Below are 18,986 nucleotides of genomic sequence, written 5' to 3'. Positions count from 1 at the left end.
TTTGACCTGTGATGGTAGCTTCAATCATGGAGAAAAAGCTGAGTTAATTATTTCACATGAAGAATTTCCTTCTGCTTGAGGTCATATCCTAAAGAGAATGAGAGTATAACCTAAAGGAATATAGTGAAATGGTGGATAATGATCTCTTCAGTCTAGATGTAGACCATTCTCATTCGACCTCATGGGCTTAGGTTATACAATTGATGCTGTAAGAAGACAAGCCAGTTCATCATCACCAAGAGCACCTATTTCTCTTTACCATTTCACCTAAACAGATATTTTTGGTCCTAATAGAGAGGCAGGAGAGGCGCCCAGCATTACGGACTGAAGCCAGCATCATTGCATCAATTTCTTAGTCTGATTCTCTGACGTAAAACCATCACAATACTGCTGGCTCTGATCTACTATGTGTGTACCAGATTCAATACACTTCCATTTCTTATTCTTTATTGTTAGCCAGTTGACATAACACATTAAGTGATTCAATGCATGCTCAACCTACAGAATCTGTTGTACTGTGCTATTAAAAGCACCAGACCAACATCTGGAGAAACAAAATCTTAATTTGGTCAGAAATTTTTCTGGCTGATATTAATTGAATTCTTCATTTTATTCTGCATTGGACTATAAAGAGGCATCTTTGGCTATAATACTTTGGAGTTACATTGCTTCATAGTAGAACTTTAAGAAGCAAGTGATCTGAAGCAATAACGCTAATTCATGGCATAAAGCCGTGTTTTTGTGATTCACGCCTTCAATGCTCAAGACCACTTGGCTATAGCGGTTGGCATCTTTGACATTTTGAATGTGCCATGACTCAGGGAAACGCAAAAGAGCAGACTCACCTTTTTCCTGGTCTTCTGTTGAATGTTTTGCAAAGATGTCTGCAGATCCTTGTGAAATTTACCTTGCTTTCAAAAAGTCCAAATTTGTCGTAGAGGAGACAGAAGAAACAGCCCGAGAAGGCGAAGGCAAAACAAAAATAACAAATGGCGCATCTAAATTTTGAATTAAATAATCCACAACAGCAATAGAAAGCTTATTTTTGGCACAGAACCACAGGGATCAGTATATTCTATCTGATAATAAAAACAGTGGTACCTAGCATGTGACAAGACAGATGGTGAGAGCTGTGTATTAGAGCCTACAAGAACCAGTTCCAATCGGAGAAAGTTTGAGGAAAGAAAAGCCATAACGAGAATGTTTCATATCTTTTTGAAAAGTACAAATATAGAAATGCTACCATACCATTTACACTCAGAAAAGAGAAGACGGACAATCAAGTTTGCAATGCCATGACTCTGCCTTTGGTTCAAAGTTATCATAGTGAATCAACACTTGCCACCTCAAAGTCTACAATGGTTACTCCAGGTGGCAGGCTGGTATTCTCATATGACAGATACAAGTTTTGCTTTGTTTAAACGTGTTCACATTGTAATACTTCACAAAAAATGTACAGTTATTTGGTTTACTTTGAGTCCGTTTATAAAAGTTCATTTTTCTTTTCCTGTGTTTTGTATTTTCTCTTTGTTATCCTCTTGTAACTACTTCTACAACACGCACACAAACACCGAGTGCTGTGCATTTAGAAAAGTTCATAGACACTGGCAAAAAAAATTGTTCCGCCAATCTTGTGATTCACTTAGTCTTTTACTTACAAGGGTGGAAACATGGTTTTTTCATACAGTCCGAAGCGTGAAACAGTTTTAGGGGTTATCTTCCATAGAGTCTGTTAGCTGATCCATTGGTATAGCTGAGTTGGGCTCATGTTGTTTCAAACGTTTAATGGTGTTCTTCAGGGCCTGCCTCTTGTTACAGAACCAAACTCTGACCACTTCGCGGTCGTAGTTCAGTTTCTCTGCGATCTCTGTCATTTCTTGCCCTGAGGGATGCGTGTTCTTCTCAAAGTGGGCGTTGAGGATCTCTAGGGCCTGTGGCGTGAATGAGGTGCGCCTCTTGCGCTTTTTGGATGGCTCACTCCCAATAAACTCGGTCAGGTTCTGCATGCCTGCCCGATGGCGGGCCTCAGCCTCGGCCATCCACCGCTCAAGCACCGGCTTTATCTTCTGGGCACTTTTAGGGGTGATGTCCAGCTTTTCAAACCTGGCAGGATACAAAAGGCCAGGGTTCAGTTTGGCTGTCAGACTGTTAGCTATAGTGTTCTCTTGGGCTTCCTGTGGTAGGAAAAAGTGGCTTCTCAGGATGGTGTGTCTAAGGGAAAATTGAGAAAGAAGAGTCTTACACCATTGCTCTGCCAGGTGGGACCTTCCTGCCTACCTGACTACTTGACTGGCAGAGGTAAGTTACATGGAATATGAAAACTGTAAGCTACAATAGGAATATTTTAGTCAAAACTGGCTTTCACAGACACCCTCACCCCACACCCTTATGCAGTGAAGTCATGATTGCACATATGCATACACAAACATGTACACACAGACACACAATCACAGAGAACTACCAACAGCGACATTAAAAGTTAAGAAATGGGAAGTTCATAATCTATGTTCATTATTAGACAAACAATTGTACTGATGGGTCTGTACTCACACAATGTTAAAACAACACATTCATGCACATATACAATGTAATACCTATAAACATTAGGACCTATATTCACTTATCCACTTAGGCCTAAAATCAGCTACCACCTGCCCCCAGGACTCCTCTAAGGCCTTACCACTTTAATTTATCACCATGTATGGAAAATGCATTACATCAGCTAATTATATACTACTGCTTGCTGATAAGCTCATCCTGACTTCATAGACTCGTCTATGTAGCTGAACCAAAGTGTCCTGAGACTGCAATAAAATGGTTTGAAGTGCTTTACCTAAGTTCCCAGCAAAATAATAAAGTCAAATGTGTTTACTTTTGGTATTTATAAAGCAGTGGTGTCTTAAAAACGGTCCAAGTTGGTCCGACTCCTGTAAGATTATCAGGGAGTGCAAAATACGTACATTGAAATGCAGTGAATACAAATGGAAATCTTTTACATTCTCAATGGTTATCCTAAGATTCTGGCGTGGATCGCCTGTTCTAAAATATCTGCCACCTAGACCCTCATTAACAGTGGCCAATTGATAACAGTTGTAAGTTTCCAAGCCCAATGTAATGATAAATTATATGTTTTGCACAGAGATTTCAGCTGCTTTTAGCAGGCGATAATGTGTGTGAAACTCCTGGGGCAGGGAGAATAAACTGCTGTGGAGGCAGTTGAATTTTTATTCCCTAAAATCCTGCATTCCCTACCATGTACGCGCTCCGTAATTACACCGATCTCTCTGGTGAGAGTAGTTCTAGGATGAAGAAATAAGGGCATTTTAAGGGACCATTCATTATGAGGGCCATGATAGTGTTTTATCACTTGTCACTCACTGACTTTTAGATGTAGTGGTGGCTCCTCTGCTGAGGCGTAGGAGTCTCGCCCCACTGCTCTGCGAGCAGTAGTTAAAGGAAGACTAAAATAATAACCAACGTTATTATCATTTTAGTTTTCCGTTTCCTGGTGCGGGTCAGAGCAGCTCTGCTCTCAGAGCAAGGAGAGCAGTGGGGGGCACACTCTGTGAGTGAGAAATGACTGATTGTCCGTCTCTCTCGGGCCGGCCAAGCAGTCAGGTGCACTTTGCATGTTCTTCACCCAGGCTGCATTACAGCCAGGGTGGAGAACATACCCAGGCTCCCATTCCCCATCTGAGCACCGAACCCCGGCGCTCAGACCAAGCACAGCGCTGCATTGTAGCGTATTGGTTGGTTTAGGGGAGCGTGGGAGCTCGGGTGCTTCCTGCTGCCGGACTCCGGACAGGAAGAAAATAAGAAGAGGACGATGGAGAGGCAGTGGCCGGACATAGCCAGGTAAGTGTTTTTTTTTCTTTTTCATTTTCCCCTCACCACCGCACCACACCACCCCGTTCGGTAGGGGCCGCTCCTGTTTAGATGGTGAGGTGAGGTTAAAGATTGGTGAAAAACCAATTTAAGATTATGAATTATTTTATGCTATTCAAACACAGTTCTCGTCAAATAGTCATGTATGAATTAATTATTTCAAACAGATTTTACTGAGTCAGGCAAGTGGCAATACTGTAGGGATTTGGGACAGTTCATCTAGTATTTCATGTAATGGAAGTATGAGACAGATTTGGACAAAACTGAGAATTTATTTCCCTTACAAAGCTGATAGTTTATTTCCCTTGCATAATACATGAAATTTTCATGAAAATTATGCATATTATATGAAATGCATTTGTTGGGAGTATGCGTGAAAACTGTGCACAAGGGCATACATTACACCCAAAAATCATACAATATACCAGAGGAAGGCTGTCTCAAGCAGAAATTGCCTCGATGCCTCACTGTAACAGTTACTGTGGGAAATTTGCTGCTCGAGCAAGTTTCCTGTAGAGAAAATGTACGCAAAAAAGCATAACCAGGAAGGACACAAAAATTGCAAAAACAAACATTAGGAATTACGCAATCTTTCACTTGGGTAAAATATATTTCTCTCAGGGCTAATGTAGAGATTTTATGTATTAATGTTGCACGAAAGAACGTGCTTGAAATGCAAATTATTTTTCAGGTCCCAAAAATCTTGGGGCTATGGGATAAGGCTGTGTTATATCATTACAGCAAATGAATAAATGACCAGGAAGAAATGGACCAGGAACAAACTGTAAGGTGCAGAGACAGGTGAACAGAGAAAATAACATTAAAGGCTGCAAATAAACCACTCAACATATACATCCTAGAATACCTCAACTCTTCACTTGACAAAATGGATTTAATAAAAATCGTTGCACTCCCGGCCAATCTTGACGCTTTCAACATCTATCAACCATATGTGGGTCAACTCGCTTCCCCTGCCATAACGTTGACATCATATTCTCCCCCCTGAGATGCACAACGGTGACTGACAGTTTCCCAGTCATCTGTAGTGACTACCACATCACTACATTCAAGATCAACATACTGTTTTACAACAGCACCTCCAAGACAGCATCACCCATAACTTCACATACAGACAATGGAAAATATGAATCTCTTAACTCCAACCTCAAACCGACACCAATCGATATGCCACCTTAAAATGTACCCACCAGTGCACTGGACAACACGATATGACTGAAGCCCACTATCAGGTTAAACTGAAGAGGAAGACTCTTGGCTTAATGATGATAACAAGAAAATGAAAACACAACTTAGCATCCTACAGCTCAAGTGGAGGAAATCAGGGGATGAAAACGACAAATGCATACTGTGTCACGGTTACAGAGTCTACCAACTGGGTATCACTATTTATGCTTGTATAGTAGTGTTTCCTTTTTGTAGTTCTGGTTCAGAACCACAAAAGGCAATGCTACTGTACACGTATAAATAATCGTAACTGCCATCAAAGGAATTCTACAAGATTCTAGTAGAAGTCTGCAATCCAGTGTGCCAAAACACACAGATCCCATGATCACAAGCCTTCTGCAACAAAAGCTCCATGGATCTGATCTCAAAAATGGAAAAGATAGAAAACTATCTAAAAGAGAAAACAAGTACTACTCCTACTCATGACAGAACTACCACAAATGGGGACACCAACAAACTCACATCCCTCACCACCTTCAACCGCCTAAGGGGAAAAGGTTTCTACAATATATCAATAAAAGCAGATATCCTTCTCACAACGTATGCTTTGGAAGTAGTTAGAAGCATTCTAAACAATTCCTGGCACTAAGATATTATCTACTAAACTGAAAACCTCAGACTAGTCTTCAAGAATCTCACCCTTTTCTCTCAAGCAAACTGCATGACAATATCTAATGGCCTGTTCCTTGGTAAACTATTCAAAAGGATAAAACAACACCCATCCAACCACACACCTAGATGGAGTAGCTTGCTATTCCATGTGAATAAGCACTTCTGCGTCCCACATAGGGGTGGCAGGAGCTATGGAAATACTGTAATAGAACAGAATTCACTACAATAGAATGTTGTCTTTGTAGCATGTTAAACGTGTGTTTGCTTGACTAGAGGGGCTGTAATAGCATCCCAATTTAGACTGATACCGCTGAAGTTGCTCCACTGGGTTTACCTCACCACAGCACAGAAACATCCCATGGGGCTGATAGCCATGGGGAAATGCCTGAGGTGTGATGACCCACAAGGAGATATACTCCACACATTCTGACATTGCCCCACACTCTCTCACTTCTGGAATGGGGTTCTGGGACGGTTGGAGGGTGTGCTGGGCTGGAAAATCCTCTGGGACCCCAAACTCCTCCTTTTACATGTGACATACGAATTATGGGGAACTCGATACCAAATGGCGTTACTGTGACTGGGTTTGATTATTGTCAAAAGGGATATTGCAAGAACGAACCTGGAAGGACACAGCACCCCCCCCCCCCCCCCCCCCCCATAGAGGCATGGGCTAAGGGTATAGATTATCGTATGGGACTGGAGAGCCTGATTCACTTGGCAAGGTGATGCACCCAGAAAACACTATATAATCTGGATGGAATGGGCCACGATTAGGGGCATAAATTGGAACCATGAACAGACAAGCCATGGTCCACTTCCGGCCGGAGATACACACCTTGACACACTCAATTCACAAGCGGTATGAGAGGCTCAGGTCTTGTTTTATAGCTCAGTGTTATTATGCCATCTTTTTTCTGCATTGTTGTTTTACTGCTCTGTTGTCATGCTACATAAAGTGATGTGCCTTGTACCGGTGTTGCGCAGAGTGCCACCACTCACTTTGTGAAATCAATAAAAATGTTTTTCTGAAAAAAACGTGTTTGTGGGTCTCGTTTCAATGTTCTCTGCATCCCATCTCAGTTTATGGGATATAGGGGCTTATTTACAAGTTCCTTGCGCTGCCGGTGCGCCACTTTTTAATATAGGGAAAAGTGACGTATCGGCGGCGCAAGGGGCTCGTAAATAAGTCCCATAGTTGTATAATCTGTGGCACTTTCCCAGACACACTGCGTTGCTTTCCCTCATTCAGATATTTTAGTTATGCTGAAGGAAACCGCACTGCAGAGCTGGAGAGCGGCGCATTCCTCTGCTCATCCCAGGGACAGCTGATTGCTTCGCGAAGTCAAACTCCATGTTTGAAGAAAGGCTTTGCAAAGTGCACAGATAGTAAGTGTTGGCTTTTCTAATGATCTGATGCCTTCCGCTCAATTGTCAGTATCAAGCAGAGACCATTCTGTAAGCACTCAGAGGGGAAGCCTGGACAAACAGCATGGTGGAAATATAGATTCTCCCCTAGAACCAGTTTGAGGGAACAAATGATGAATGCCTAATGACTCCGTGGGTCTATGCAGTATTATTGTGGGTCAGACTTTCCCCGACAGGGCTATGCGCATGTGTGTATTTCACCACCTGCCCATCGCCCCCAAGCGTTTCTTTCACAGGAGATTACAAGGGGAGTTAGGATGCAGCGTGTGGGAAGCAGTTCAATGCATAGCAAATGAACAGTTTTATCAGGTCACGTACTTTGAATAATATTTGTATAGAAATTTGCCAAGTTGGGAAGCAGGTTGAGGGAAGTCGTTCATTATTTAGAGGGGGGGCACCGTTTCAAGGCATACCTTTGGGGACTAGTCCCACCCGTTGCACAACATGGTTAGGTGTGAAAATTGATCTTTACTTCATGACTATATGGCACAACAATGAGCAAACTATGTCAAGCATTCAACTGTAAATGTATGTAAATGTAAATGTATTTGAGCTTATATAGCGCACAGCTACCCACAAAGGGTTTCCCGGCGCTTGCTTAGGGAACCCGTCCTGGTATTCCCCTGTGAGATAACCCCGGCAGGGTATCCACAAGGTGAAAGCCAGGCATCCCGCCACGAGGGGCCGTTGTGGAGATTAAGCAAGCTATTGCCCAGAGTCGCAGAGTGTGAACCCGTGAGTTGAGAAGGCACCGGAGCGAGAATTATCGAGTCCGTGGAATTTTTTGAGCTCAAGACCCGCCGAGGCGGGGAATTGAACCCTGGTCCAGGGCCGATCTCAGCTTCCGGGTCTGCCGCCTCTAACCCCTGAGCCACACTTCTCCACTGATCTTTAAACATTTCCAGTGTACCCATACCACAGATGAATCTCTAATCCGAGGCCTAAATATGTCTGACACTGATTCACAGTGCATCTGTCTAGTCACATCTTTCATCATACACTAACAGTTCAGGTGTTATCCCACCCCCTCCATCAATCACTGACCTGAGTTTTTCGGTACACTGCCTCCAATACACTTTCATTGGCTTCTTCTTCACTCCTACCAGTGACCTTTGTTGCTCCTGTCATGGATACTTTCTCCACACCCTCATTTACCCTGTCTCTGGAATGTAATGACAAGCACTAACTACCACGGTCCCTCAAACCAAACAATTCTAGGGAGCATGGTGCCAAAGAGCCTCTCTGCACGGTGAGGCTTATGCAAAGGGATTTTCAGTGGATATGTTAAAAGGGAGTGTGGGGGGTACATTACAGGGCTGTGCAGGGAAGGAATATAGAGTGAAGAGGAAGGTTGACACAAAGTGAGACAATGTAGGGAGATGGACATAAATAGTGTAGAGCAACAGAATAATACAAATTTAGAGGAAGTTACAAAAAGAAGGGTAATGTAGAAGAAGAACAACTCCGAGGGAAAGGGGGGAAGGTGGCCACAAAGAAAGTGTTGAGGGAGATGGACACATTGAAAGTGTGCACAGAGTTGGACATAGTATGGCAAAGTGAGTTGCGAGGTGGACATTGAAAGGGTGTGTGGAAGAAGTGAATAAAGTGGGAACGTTTGATAGGGGTTGAGCAAGAAGGAAGAGTAGAAGACGGTGAAACATGCAGAGTTTACAGGAAGGTAGAGACAGTGTGTGGAAATAGGTGTAAACATAGTGAGTGTACCGTGCGCTGTACACATACTTTAAACAGGTGAACAAAGCACCAGGGATGACAGAACAGTGTATATAGGATGAAGGTATATATTGAAATAGCATGTGGAAGTAAATGGATACCTAGGCCCAGATGTAGGTAAATCTCATTTACCGATTCATAAATACCGAATTTTACAGATTCGGTATTTATGAATCGGTAAATGAGATGTCGGTAAAAATTCAGTATTTTTTACCGAATCGGTAAGATTTGGTATTTACCGATTCGGTAAATACCAAATCGGTATTTGCTATTGTATCCTATGGGCCTTAAAGCCCATAGGATTCAATAGCAAATTCCGATTCGGTATTTACCGAATCGGTAAAAATACCGAATTGCTAAGGGGGACAGGGTGTCACTTTGACACCCTGTTGCACCCCTGTAACTGGCTTTTGCGCCATGTGGCACACATGCATGCCCTTAGGGCATGTCTGTGTGCCACATGGCACAGGTGTACATGCACAGATGTGCATGTACACGAGAATTCGTAATTAACCATGCAATTGTATTGCATGGTAAATAACGAATTCTAAAGGCCCTGTAGCACTGTTAGAAGTGCTACCTACATCACAAAATACATTTTCGGTATTTTTACCGAATGGTAAATTTACCGAATCGGTAAAATGTACAGAATCGGTAAATTTACCTATTCTGTCATTTTACCGATTCGGTAAAATTACCAAAAATGTATGTTTTTTTTGCCCCTACATCTCCATAGCCCTTTACCGGTCGGAAACGGACGAAAATCGGTATTTTCGGCCGTTTCCGACCGGTAAAGGGCTACCTACATCTGGCCCCTAGTGTTTATTACACGTTTAGCAGTCTTGCAGCGGGCCGCCACACCAGCGCCCTGCTGCAAGACTGCCAAACCTGTAGTCAGACCGCCTGTCAGATTACAAGTTAATCTGTGTGGGCGGTACTGCTGTGACTGGCCCATGGCGGTGCATATCTAATGCACATAGGTGTGCATTAGAAATGCAGTGCCATGAGACCACCGCAGCCCAGGTCTGCACGGAAAGAAGTGCTCAAAGTTGTGCATTTCTTTCTGTGCAAAAACAGAGGATGCAAAAATGCAGGGGGGTACCACTTCTGCCCCCTGCATGCAATCCCAGGCCCAGAGGCAACATGGAGCGCTGTAAGGGCCCTCTGAGTTGCCTCACCGCCATCTTTTCCAGGGTGTGCTCGCCACCATGGAAATTATGGCGTTGAGGCAACTCGTAATATGCTTGGCGGTGCCACAGTTCACCACCAGCATATTGGTGTCTCTGACTGCTGCGCAACCTCTGCGGCATGATGGATCCCTGGCGGTTGCAACGATTCTGTGGTGGTCCAACCAACCAAGTCGTAACAGGGCATGAAGACTGCCAGTCTGGCGGTCTATGGACCGCCTCCGGGACTACAGCGATTCCATGGACCGCATATTCATAATAAGGCCCGAAGTAAGAGTGTGAAGTGAGGTATACACAATGGCTTTTGGCCAGACACTTAAATCCCAATCACATCAAGGGATTCCCCCATGGCTGAAGATAGCCAAAAGATTAAATAGTACCAGGGCAGGTGCTTGAATGTTTCACCTGGCTAGAGCGAGGTAGTCGGCTAGAATATGATGATGTATGCATAAATGGTGCAAAGGTTTGAAGAGTAGGATTTTGCCTTTGGTGCATTCCATGTCCTTAATAAAAAGGCAATTCTTCTAGTATTTTCTTGCTTTTGTTTGCGATCTAACGTGGTGCCCTTACGTTGCTGCCTTTCTGTGACTAATGACCGTGTGTGTGTGTGCGCTTGAGTGTATATGTCTCACCCATTAGCTTCCACCCTGTGATAAGCCGGATAAACAAACAGTTTTACTTTTTCTACAGGTCTTTAATCTTTTAACATTAAAAGAAAAGAAAATGAATATTTTTATTTTTGTCCACTTGTGGACGCCCATGGTAGAAAGTGGAGGCTACTCTGCTCAGAAAGAGCCTGGAGGGCATTGAAACCCTAAACGGTTAGAAGTACCTGAGGACAGCCATGTATCCCGCATGAAAGCATGCTGTTGGGATTGGTTACAAATGCGATGGGCACTGATGCAAGGGCTCTGCTGACGTGTTCTGTTGTATCTCCTTGTGTGTGGTTTCGCATTGCCTGATTGATACCGTTTCAAGTACTATATAAAAGCTGACGCATGAATAAAATCTCACTCTTGGTAAGTAGTACATTCCCTGAGTCACATAAAAGGATTGACTGAACCACTCAGGGGCCAATTATGAGAGGATCGATCCAATAAAAGGCCCAGTATTCGCCCCATGGACACCACCAATCCCAACAGCATCAATTATTCTGGGTCAGGACGAGTGATTATCTTTAAGTTGCAAGTCAGTGCACAACAACTAGTGTTTGGACACCAAAAATGTATCCAGACATTTTGCCTCCTTTCAGGAAAAACGCTGAGGGAAAAAGTACACCCCCGCCCTGTCTGTGGTGCTCTCACGGAAACTGAATTCTGCACGGATAACAAGGAAGTGAAAGCAAATGTGAGGATACAAATATACTCCTAGTTCGATATGCAAAATGATGATACCGAAAATGAAGAAAACGAATTAAATATCAGTCTATATCATCTATCGCAAATATAGCCTGGGGGAAAAGAACGGAACAGCAGCAGCTGAGTTCTTAAAGCGTTACTTCTTTAAGTGGTGTTGAGCTGCAGAAGGTAAACAGAAAGCTTTGCAACAGGGCACAAAAACCTCCATATCAATGCTGCTCCGTCCGCTTGTTGATGCAGGCTACCTGGAGTTTGGTGTAACGATATACACGTCTTGAAACAAATTTCACAGCAGTGGCCTCCTTGTATAGACCGGATAAAGGTTATTTTCTACTGCGCGGCACTTATAAGAAAAAACAGTAGGGGAGTCCGAAGGACGGGAGCTCTTTGTATTATACAACAATCAATGGGTTTTATGGAAAACCGTCCAGCAAAATGCTCGCTGCAAGCTCGCTGCCCCATACTGATGTTATTTATAAGTTTAGTCTTAAACTGCAGGAAAAGTACACTCCGCTTCCGTGGGGAATACATTAAAAATATAAAGAGTGGATAAAAAGACTGAGCGTTTCCAGGATCTCAAAGAACAAAATCCACTTGAATGAGTTCCGGGCTGGTAGCTTGCCTCTCCTTGACAGAGGAGACCCCGAGCCAGTGCCCAGGAGGAAACAGCTCTTCCCTAAGTGGGCCTGCTAGCTCATGCATAAGCTTGGCATTAGTGTAACATGCATACTTGCATACGCCGCATTTACGTCTTACTACTTTAGCCAAGATCCGCTCTAAATCAGTCGAGACGGCATTATCTTTCATCCATTTAAGGTCAGAGGCGGTGTAATTTTCACTTCAGTTTAGTGATAAAAGATTCATGCTGGGGCATCAATTTAGCAAATGGAAGTTAGAACATTTGCTTCTTGCTTTGCGTAGCAGGGACGCGCTTGCGAGCGGTGAAGATCGCTGTATGAGCTACTTGTGTCAATTATGATAAAGGATGGTCACAATACTCAGGAGAGGTTATGCCGCCACTCTTAGTTAGAGTTGAGAGTATGTGGTTGGGGGACCTATTGTAAAAGATCTTTACTAACTACTAGCAAACAGAATCCTAAAGCAACCTATTTGGTATTCCAACATGCTCCCTGCCTCAAGAGTTGACACAAGGTGGTTGTGACAATACTGACCCTACGTGGATTTATAATCACTCTGGTCCATTGTCAAACCACTGGTAGTTAACCTGTTGACAGCGGCACAAATTCTGCCACGGTGCGGTTGAAATAATGGGTGGGCGTTGTTTCGACGGCCCCCGGACGTCCTCCGCACAGGCGTGCCCTGACGTCGGACAGTAATCCCTGTTCATGGCCTCATGAAATGAGCAACAGATTAAAGTTCAACTCTCATCAGGTTGTGAATTGACACATGAAAGTTAAAAGGATCTGGGCTCACATAATGTGTGCCAGACCGGATTTTGCAGTGGTGATGGGGAAAAGTTCCTTGCACCTGATGACTGTATCAGCTGGGCATATCATTACAAAATAAATGCTTCCTTCATTGTGCATCCCTGCTCTTCAGCACCCACTAGTATCATGGAGTTACCTGGAAGTCCCTTCATCCATTATCGAAGGCAATTTAGGTCCCTCATTTTGAGAACCTCAGCCACTATTTGTATTTGTGTTTGGTATTTGTTAGGCGTCTATATCACCCGTAGGTCTCATAGCGCCAGAAGATACTCAGAGAAGACAGACGCTGGGTCTAGGCAGAATTAGAAAAGCCAGGTTTTTAGGGTTTTTCGGAACCTCCGATGGTTTGGTTCCAGTCTGAGGTATAGAGGCAAAGAGTTCCAAGTTTCTGGGGCTATTTTAGAAAAAGATCTGTCCCCATTCCTTACTGTTCGGACTTTGGAACAGTTAGGAGATGCTTACTGGTAGAGCGAAGGGTTCTAGCTGGTCGGTAGTCTATCAGCTTAGAAGCTAGCTATTTTGTTCCATAGCTGTTAAGGGTCTTGTGGACTAGACAGCATAGTTTGAATTTGATCCGTTTTTTTATAGAAAGCCAGTGTAAGGTCTTCAAGCTGGGCGCAGAGGGGGTGCAGGGAGGGAGGTTTAGGCCAGCCTGGCCGCGGTGTTCTGCGGGACCTGCAGTTTTGTCAGAAGGTCCTCATTTATGGAGGCAAGAAGTGCATTGCCGTAATTTAAACAGCTCATGATTAGTCCCTGTGCTAAAGGCATGCACGAGGGAAGGGGAATCCATTTGAAGATTTTCCTGAGATTGCGCATTAGCCCATAGCTGGTGCGCTCTACGTTGATGTGGTCTGCCATGGAGAGTTTATTGTCTAATGGTATCCCCAGATTTCAGGCTGCTGACTTAGGTGGAGGGCAGGGTCCCAAGGCCAGCGGCCACCAATCATCTGTCCACTGTTTGTGGGAAGCACCAAAGAGCAGTATTTCTGTTTTGTTGGCATTAAGTAATAGGTGGTTGTTAGTCATCCAGTCATTAATTGCTATCATGCATTGTGGGAATCTAAATTTGGTATCAGTGGGCTCAGATCCTAGGGTGATTAGCAGCTGTGTGTCATCTGCGTAAGACACTGTTTCAAACCCAAGTGCTTTGATTATCTTTGCCAGTGGGGGCACATATAGATTGAAGAGTGTGGGACACAATATGGAACCCTGGGGAACTCCCTTGTCTATTTTCTGGGTTTTTAGAAGAGAAATTTCCTATTTGGACCTTGGAGAACCGATCTGTCAAATAGCTCTTGATCCAGAGTAGAGCTCAGCCCTCGACACCAACCTCTGCTAGGCGTTCCAAAAGGATGCCATGTGAGATGGTGTTGAAGACTGCCGACAGATCAAGTAAAATCAGGATAGTGGATTGTCTCTTATCAAGGGCGAGCCAAATGCTGTCCACTATCTCGAGTAAGGCTGTTTCGGTGTTATGAAAAGCCCGGATTCCTGATTGGGATGGATCCAACAGCTTGTTATTTTCTAGATGTTTATATAGTTGGTTGTTGATCAACAATTTCATGATCTTTCCAAAAAGAGGCAGAAGGGAGATTGGGCGATAATTGAGAAGCTGTTTGAGGTCGGCTGTAGGCTTTTTTTAGGATTTGTCTGATTATGGACTCCTTCCAGTGGGAAGGTACAGTGGATTGAGATAGTGAGAGGTTAAAAATGTTGGTCAGGTTTGGGAGGAGAGCCGGTGCGATTTTGGATAGAGTATGTAAAGGCCTGCAGCAATGGTGGTCCATGGACTTATGTTTCTACTTCATTAGGGGGTTCAGACCACCTTGGGGGTGCAATCCGTAAGTCTATTCCACTGGGCTTTTTGGGCATATGAACCTAAGATGGTTGAAGGTTGTTTCTAAATCTCTTAATGTAAGAACCATTAACACATAATAACAGTATATGGTGGCAACTGTTTATTGGCTATATATCTACATCTATATCTTATATAACTAGTATTTTATGTTGCACGTGAAGGTGTCAAGTCCAATTCATGGAGGCGGGGAAGGGAATAGGACACAGAGGTAGAAGGAAGCAGGAGAAGGAGCAGGTAGCAGTAGGAGCTTAGTGAGAGGAGGAACAGGCCACAGGGATGGATGTAGCTGTGCGGAGAGACAGGCAAAGAAAATTACTGAGAACATAGGTGCTGGAAGTAGGGATGCCGGGGTGCTGCAGCACCCCCAAAATAACCATACTGAAGTTCAGGAGGTGAACTACCAATGAGGAAGCCTTTCAATTTTGATTTTATCTTGTCTCATTTATTGTGCGTTCAAACATCGAGGTCAAATGTCAAACTATGTCTTCTAACAAATTGCAGCTTATTCTTGTAACATGGAGATTGGTGTTCATTTTTCCTTCTTTGACTGCAAAGTTTGAGGACTTTGTAACGTGAACTATTGGACAATCTTGCTGGGGTACAGGGATTGGGAAAGGAAAGGATATAGGATGTCTATTTTTTCTAATACACAAACACAATTTAAAACTGTAAATGAACTCTACCAATAATTCCAAATGTATCAGCTATTAGGGAATAACAAATGGAGCACATTTTTTGATGGAAACGAATATTTTGATACGATCAAAACATATCAGGACACTTTACTTAGTAATGCGCAAATGATGAATATTTGCTGAAACTTCACACGGTATCTATTGTTTGGGTCCTATATAGTTTTATCAGTAAAACTGCATGCCTGTGCAAATGTAGTGGGTGTCTCAATGGAAAATGTGTTGTCCGTAAAAGACAGTGTGCTACTACACCATGCTTTAGTAGCATATTTGTCACAGTGTGCTTTACAATGTATGACTGGCTACACACTACTTACCACTCTCCTGGTGAACAGACGTGGCTCATTTACCACACTATTTCATTGTGTGACACTTACATTTTTCACAATGCCTATGACTTCAATGTTGTAATATTGATGGTAGCACCCCACTTTGAAAATTGTTCCAGAATCACTGACTGGGAAGGAGGAGGAATGGGAATTAGTGATGTTGGAGAAGGCGGCGAGCCCAAGAACCAGTTGGTAGATGGAGTGGGACACAGAGACAGGAGCAGGCAGATGGAATAAGAGACAGACACAGTCCCCAGGCCCGAAGAATGTGCAGTGGAAACATACTGGAAAAAAGTCAACTGACAGACAGGTAATGGGCAAAGAAGGGGAGGATGCAGAAAGGAGAATTATAAAAAGTTGGAGGGGCAGATAAATGAGTGGAAAGCAACACGCATGTGGACCATCATTTGTAGTAATAATATAGGTACAGTAGAGGGGTAGGCAGCAATGGAGTCAGGAGGCGCATTAGGGGCAGCTTGCGTGCTGCCCTACATGCAACTAATATTGGACAAATAGAACAGAATGTGCAAGCAAACTGGTGAAAGGCAGATGTCAGGTATGTAGATAACTCGGGCCCTCAGGTTCAATCCTCAGCAGCTTAGCCTCTAGACCACATCTCCTCCCAGGTAGATAGGAATTACAAAGTGATACTAACTTATTAAGTTAGGCCCTAGTCCAGATATGATGCTTCCATATAAGACTTTAACCCAGAGCAAGAGAGTAAAAAATGCAGGCGTGAAAAAGAAGAAGAGAAACACGAAAAAACAGTGATAAATGGAAAAAATTGGAACCTGAAAGAGCGAGGTAAAGATTTAATAAATGCCTGGTGGTGGATAAAAGTGGCATATGGTGGAATCAAGACTATACAGCCTTAGTATTCGGCACCCAGACCTTCGATAACACCAGCTGCAGGCTTCTAAACAAATCTTTGGGCACCGGCACTTATTATACTACAAATTAAGCACTGTATGTCAGGCTTGTTGATTTGCCTTCCTTACTCATAACTCCACCACATTCGTACTCTGTCTTAGGACAGGAAATTCTTCTCTTTGCCCCGCTCCATAAAAGGGCATCCGTTATAAGGGTAGTAGGAAATTAAATCTAGATAATGCAAATATTCAATGAAAGGTCAATCATGTTATGATAACCGTCTCAAAAAAATACATCTGAATGCTGTGGGCAGGTATTTTCTTCACCTTAGGAGTAGTGTCTTTTTTGTTTATCTTCGGATCTTTATTAACTATCAAACTGCACTATTTAAGTGCCTTCGGAATATTTTTACAATTTAGAGAAGTGCAAGAATTTCCTAACATGTTCAATTTCGCGATGATCATTTATTGCTGAATTATTGGGAGATTTCCTCTGTAGGTGGGTGGGTGTTTGCATGAGTGAATGCGGTTAGCAAGTTGTGGCTGGTGCAGCATGTTTTCATTTGTGGAGCTTGATTTCACTTTGGGACTTTGGCAATCTGTTCTCAGATATTGAAAACTGTATATTGGAGGGCTTCATGTGGTTTAACATTCTTTTTGCTCATGCTTGATAGGGTAAGTCTCTTAAGTTGATTGATTCGGAATGTATAAGCCATAGATCTGTTTTACACCCAGGATGTTTCCTGTGTAGGTGTAGGAGGCATTAAAAGTATCTCCTAGACATTAACACTGTTAAAATATTTGGAGGATATCACCAGCAGTGCCAGAAACACCATCAGCCTGTAGACTAAAACAAGAATAACAGTGGGTCCTGTTGGTGCTGAAGATGTGGCAGTGGTATTGATTCCATTGCTCTAATTCTACCCTGAATTAGGATTTGCTGCAGCGGTGGCAGTACTTCTAGCACCACTAAAGTAGTATCAAAGCCATAGAGTCAATTGTGATGTTTGTAGGAATTTCACTCAATCAGTCGCGTGCACACAAGTACAAGTACTACTAGGATCTCTTTTGAATTTTTATTCCACTTTCCTCTATAGCAAGTGTCACCATTGCTGTAAAGGTCAACTGATGGTCCCTTCAGCTCACTCCACTAACGTGTTGCTGCTGCCTATGTCCTAATTTGGAATATAGTGGACAGAATGCTCTATAAAACTCTATCCTATTCTCTGTATTACACGTGCCATGGGCTATGAAGCATTTCTAATACAAAGAACAGGAAATCAGTCACGTTTGTGATGGAGTATCCCATCCACCAAATTCTAAATAAGGCCCGCATTATTTAACCCACATACATGGTCATCTATTATTTTACTAAAAAAGGTAAGTACAGGCAAGCACAAACACACACACACGAAGACACACTCGCACACAAGCACCCTTCCTCCCACTCATACAGAACAATGTATTAGAGTAATTTAACTGTTTACCTGCAAATGGCAGACTGGCTGTAGGCTGGGCCTTCTGTGGCACTTAGAGCTTGACCAACTTGTGTCTGTGTCAGTCCAAGGGACAAGCGCCGGATTTTGAAAGCTTTGGCAAATTCTCTGATTTCCTCGAGATTCACACCGTCTACCTCGCTGCTGGTCATCTGCGGGTCTGTGGAAATATATGAGCGTCTTAAAGCATAGTATGAAGTTTGTGCATTTTACATGTTATTTGTAGTTTCAGTGCATTCAAATATTATTATTTAAGACAAACAAACGAAAAAGTGAAACATTATAACGAATTATACCCAACAAGAAAGTAATTTGTTGAAGTAGCAATCTATCTATTAGGATAAGACCTAAGCACAGGCGACAGTTCACTTGAAAGGACTGTAACGGCAAAGCTAGCCCTCCATGTAATCTAAACTGTAAATGCGTCTTGGTTTTGTTCTCAAGGATATGCTTTAACATTTTGTGGTGTTTGCAGCAGATAGTGTGACATCTGGACTGACCTGTAATAGGTTAACTCAATCCACATATGACATCAAAACAAGGATGATATAAGAAAACAAACCCTGCATCTCTAATATGTAATACAATTTTAACAATCTCGCAGTTCAGGACATTTCACCACTTTTCTTCTTTTCTTTGTTAGGGTTGTGAAATTTGTGTAGACTCCTTCAACGTTTTCTTATTTTTTAGGTCTCCTATTAAAATGGCATTAAAGACAATGAAATTAATCTTATTCCCACAACTTTCATGGGGTGCGGTGGAAAACATGTCACTGGTGAAAAGTTAGAGGATGGTTATCTTGATATGCATTCAGTGTCTGGCGAGTTTAGCTGTGCACATGGGCTATA

The 18,986-nt window shown here is 43.0% G+C and overlaps 1 protein-coding gene across 1 annotated transcript in view; it reads right to left on the bottom strand.

Moving 5' to 3' along the window:
• Window positions 1-765: 765 nt before the first annotated feature.
• The window catches only part of POU6F2 (POU class 6 homeobox 2), a 902,251-nt gene continuing 884,030 nt past the window's right edge, over window positions 766-18,986 (bottom strand). The window contains exons 8-9 of the mRNA XM_086964856.1: window positions 18,130-18,298; window positions 766-2,211 (exon numbers count right to left, since the gene is read on the bottom strand). Of these exons, the coding sequence (XP_086820982.1) occupies window positions 1,707-2,211; window positions 18,130-18,298 (674 nt within the window). The 3' untranslated portion in view covers window positions 766-1,706. The remainder of the gene's footprint in view (window positions 2,212-18,129; window positions 18,299-18,986) is intronic.

The sequence above is a fragment of the Lissotriton vulgaris genome, chromosome 4_1 (assembly GCF_964263255.1).
Source record: "Lissotriton vulgaris chromosome 4_1, aLisVul1.2, whole genome shotgun sequence".
In the NCBI taxonomy this organism is placed as follows: Eukaryota; Metazoa; Chordata; class Amphibia; order Caudata; family Salamandridae; genus Lissotriton; species Lissotriton vulgaris.
The sequence above is the reverse complement of the archived record's forward strand: the minus strand, read 5'-3'. Positions and strand labels throughout refer to the sequence as shown.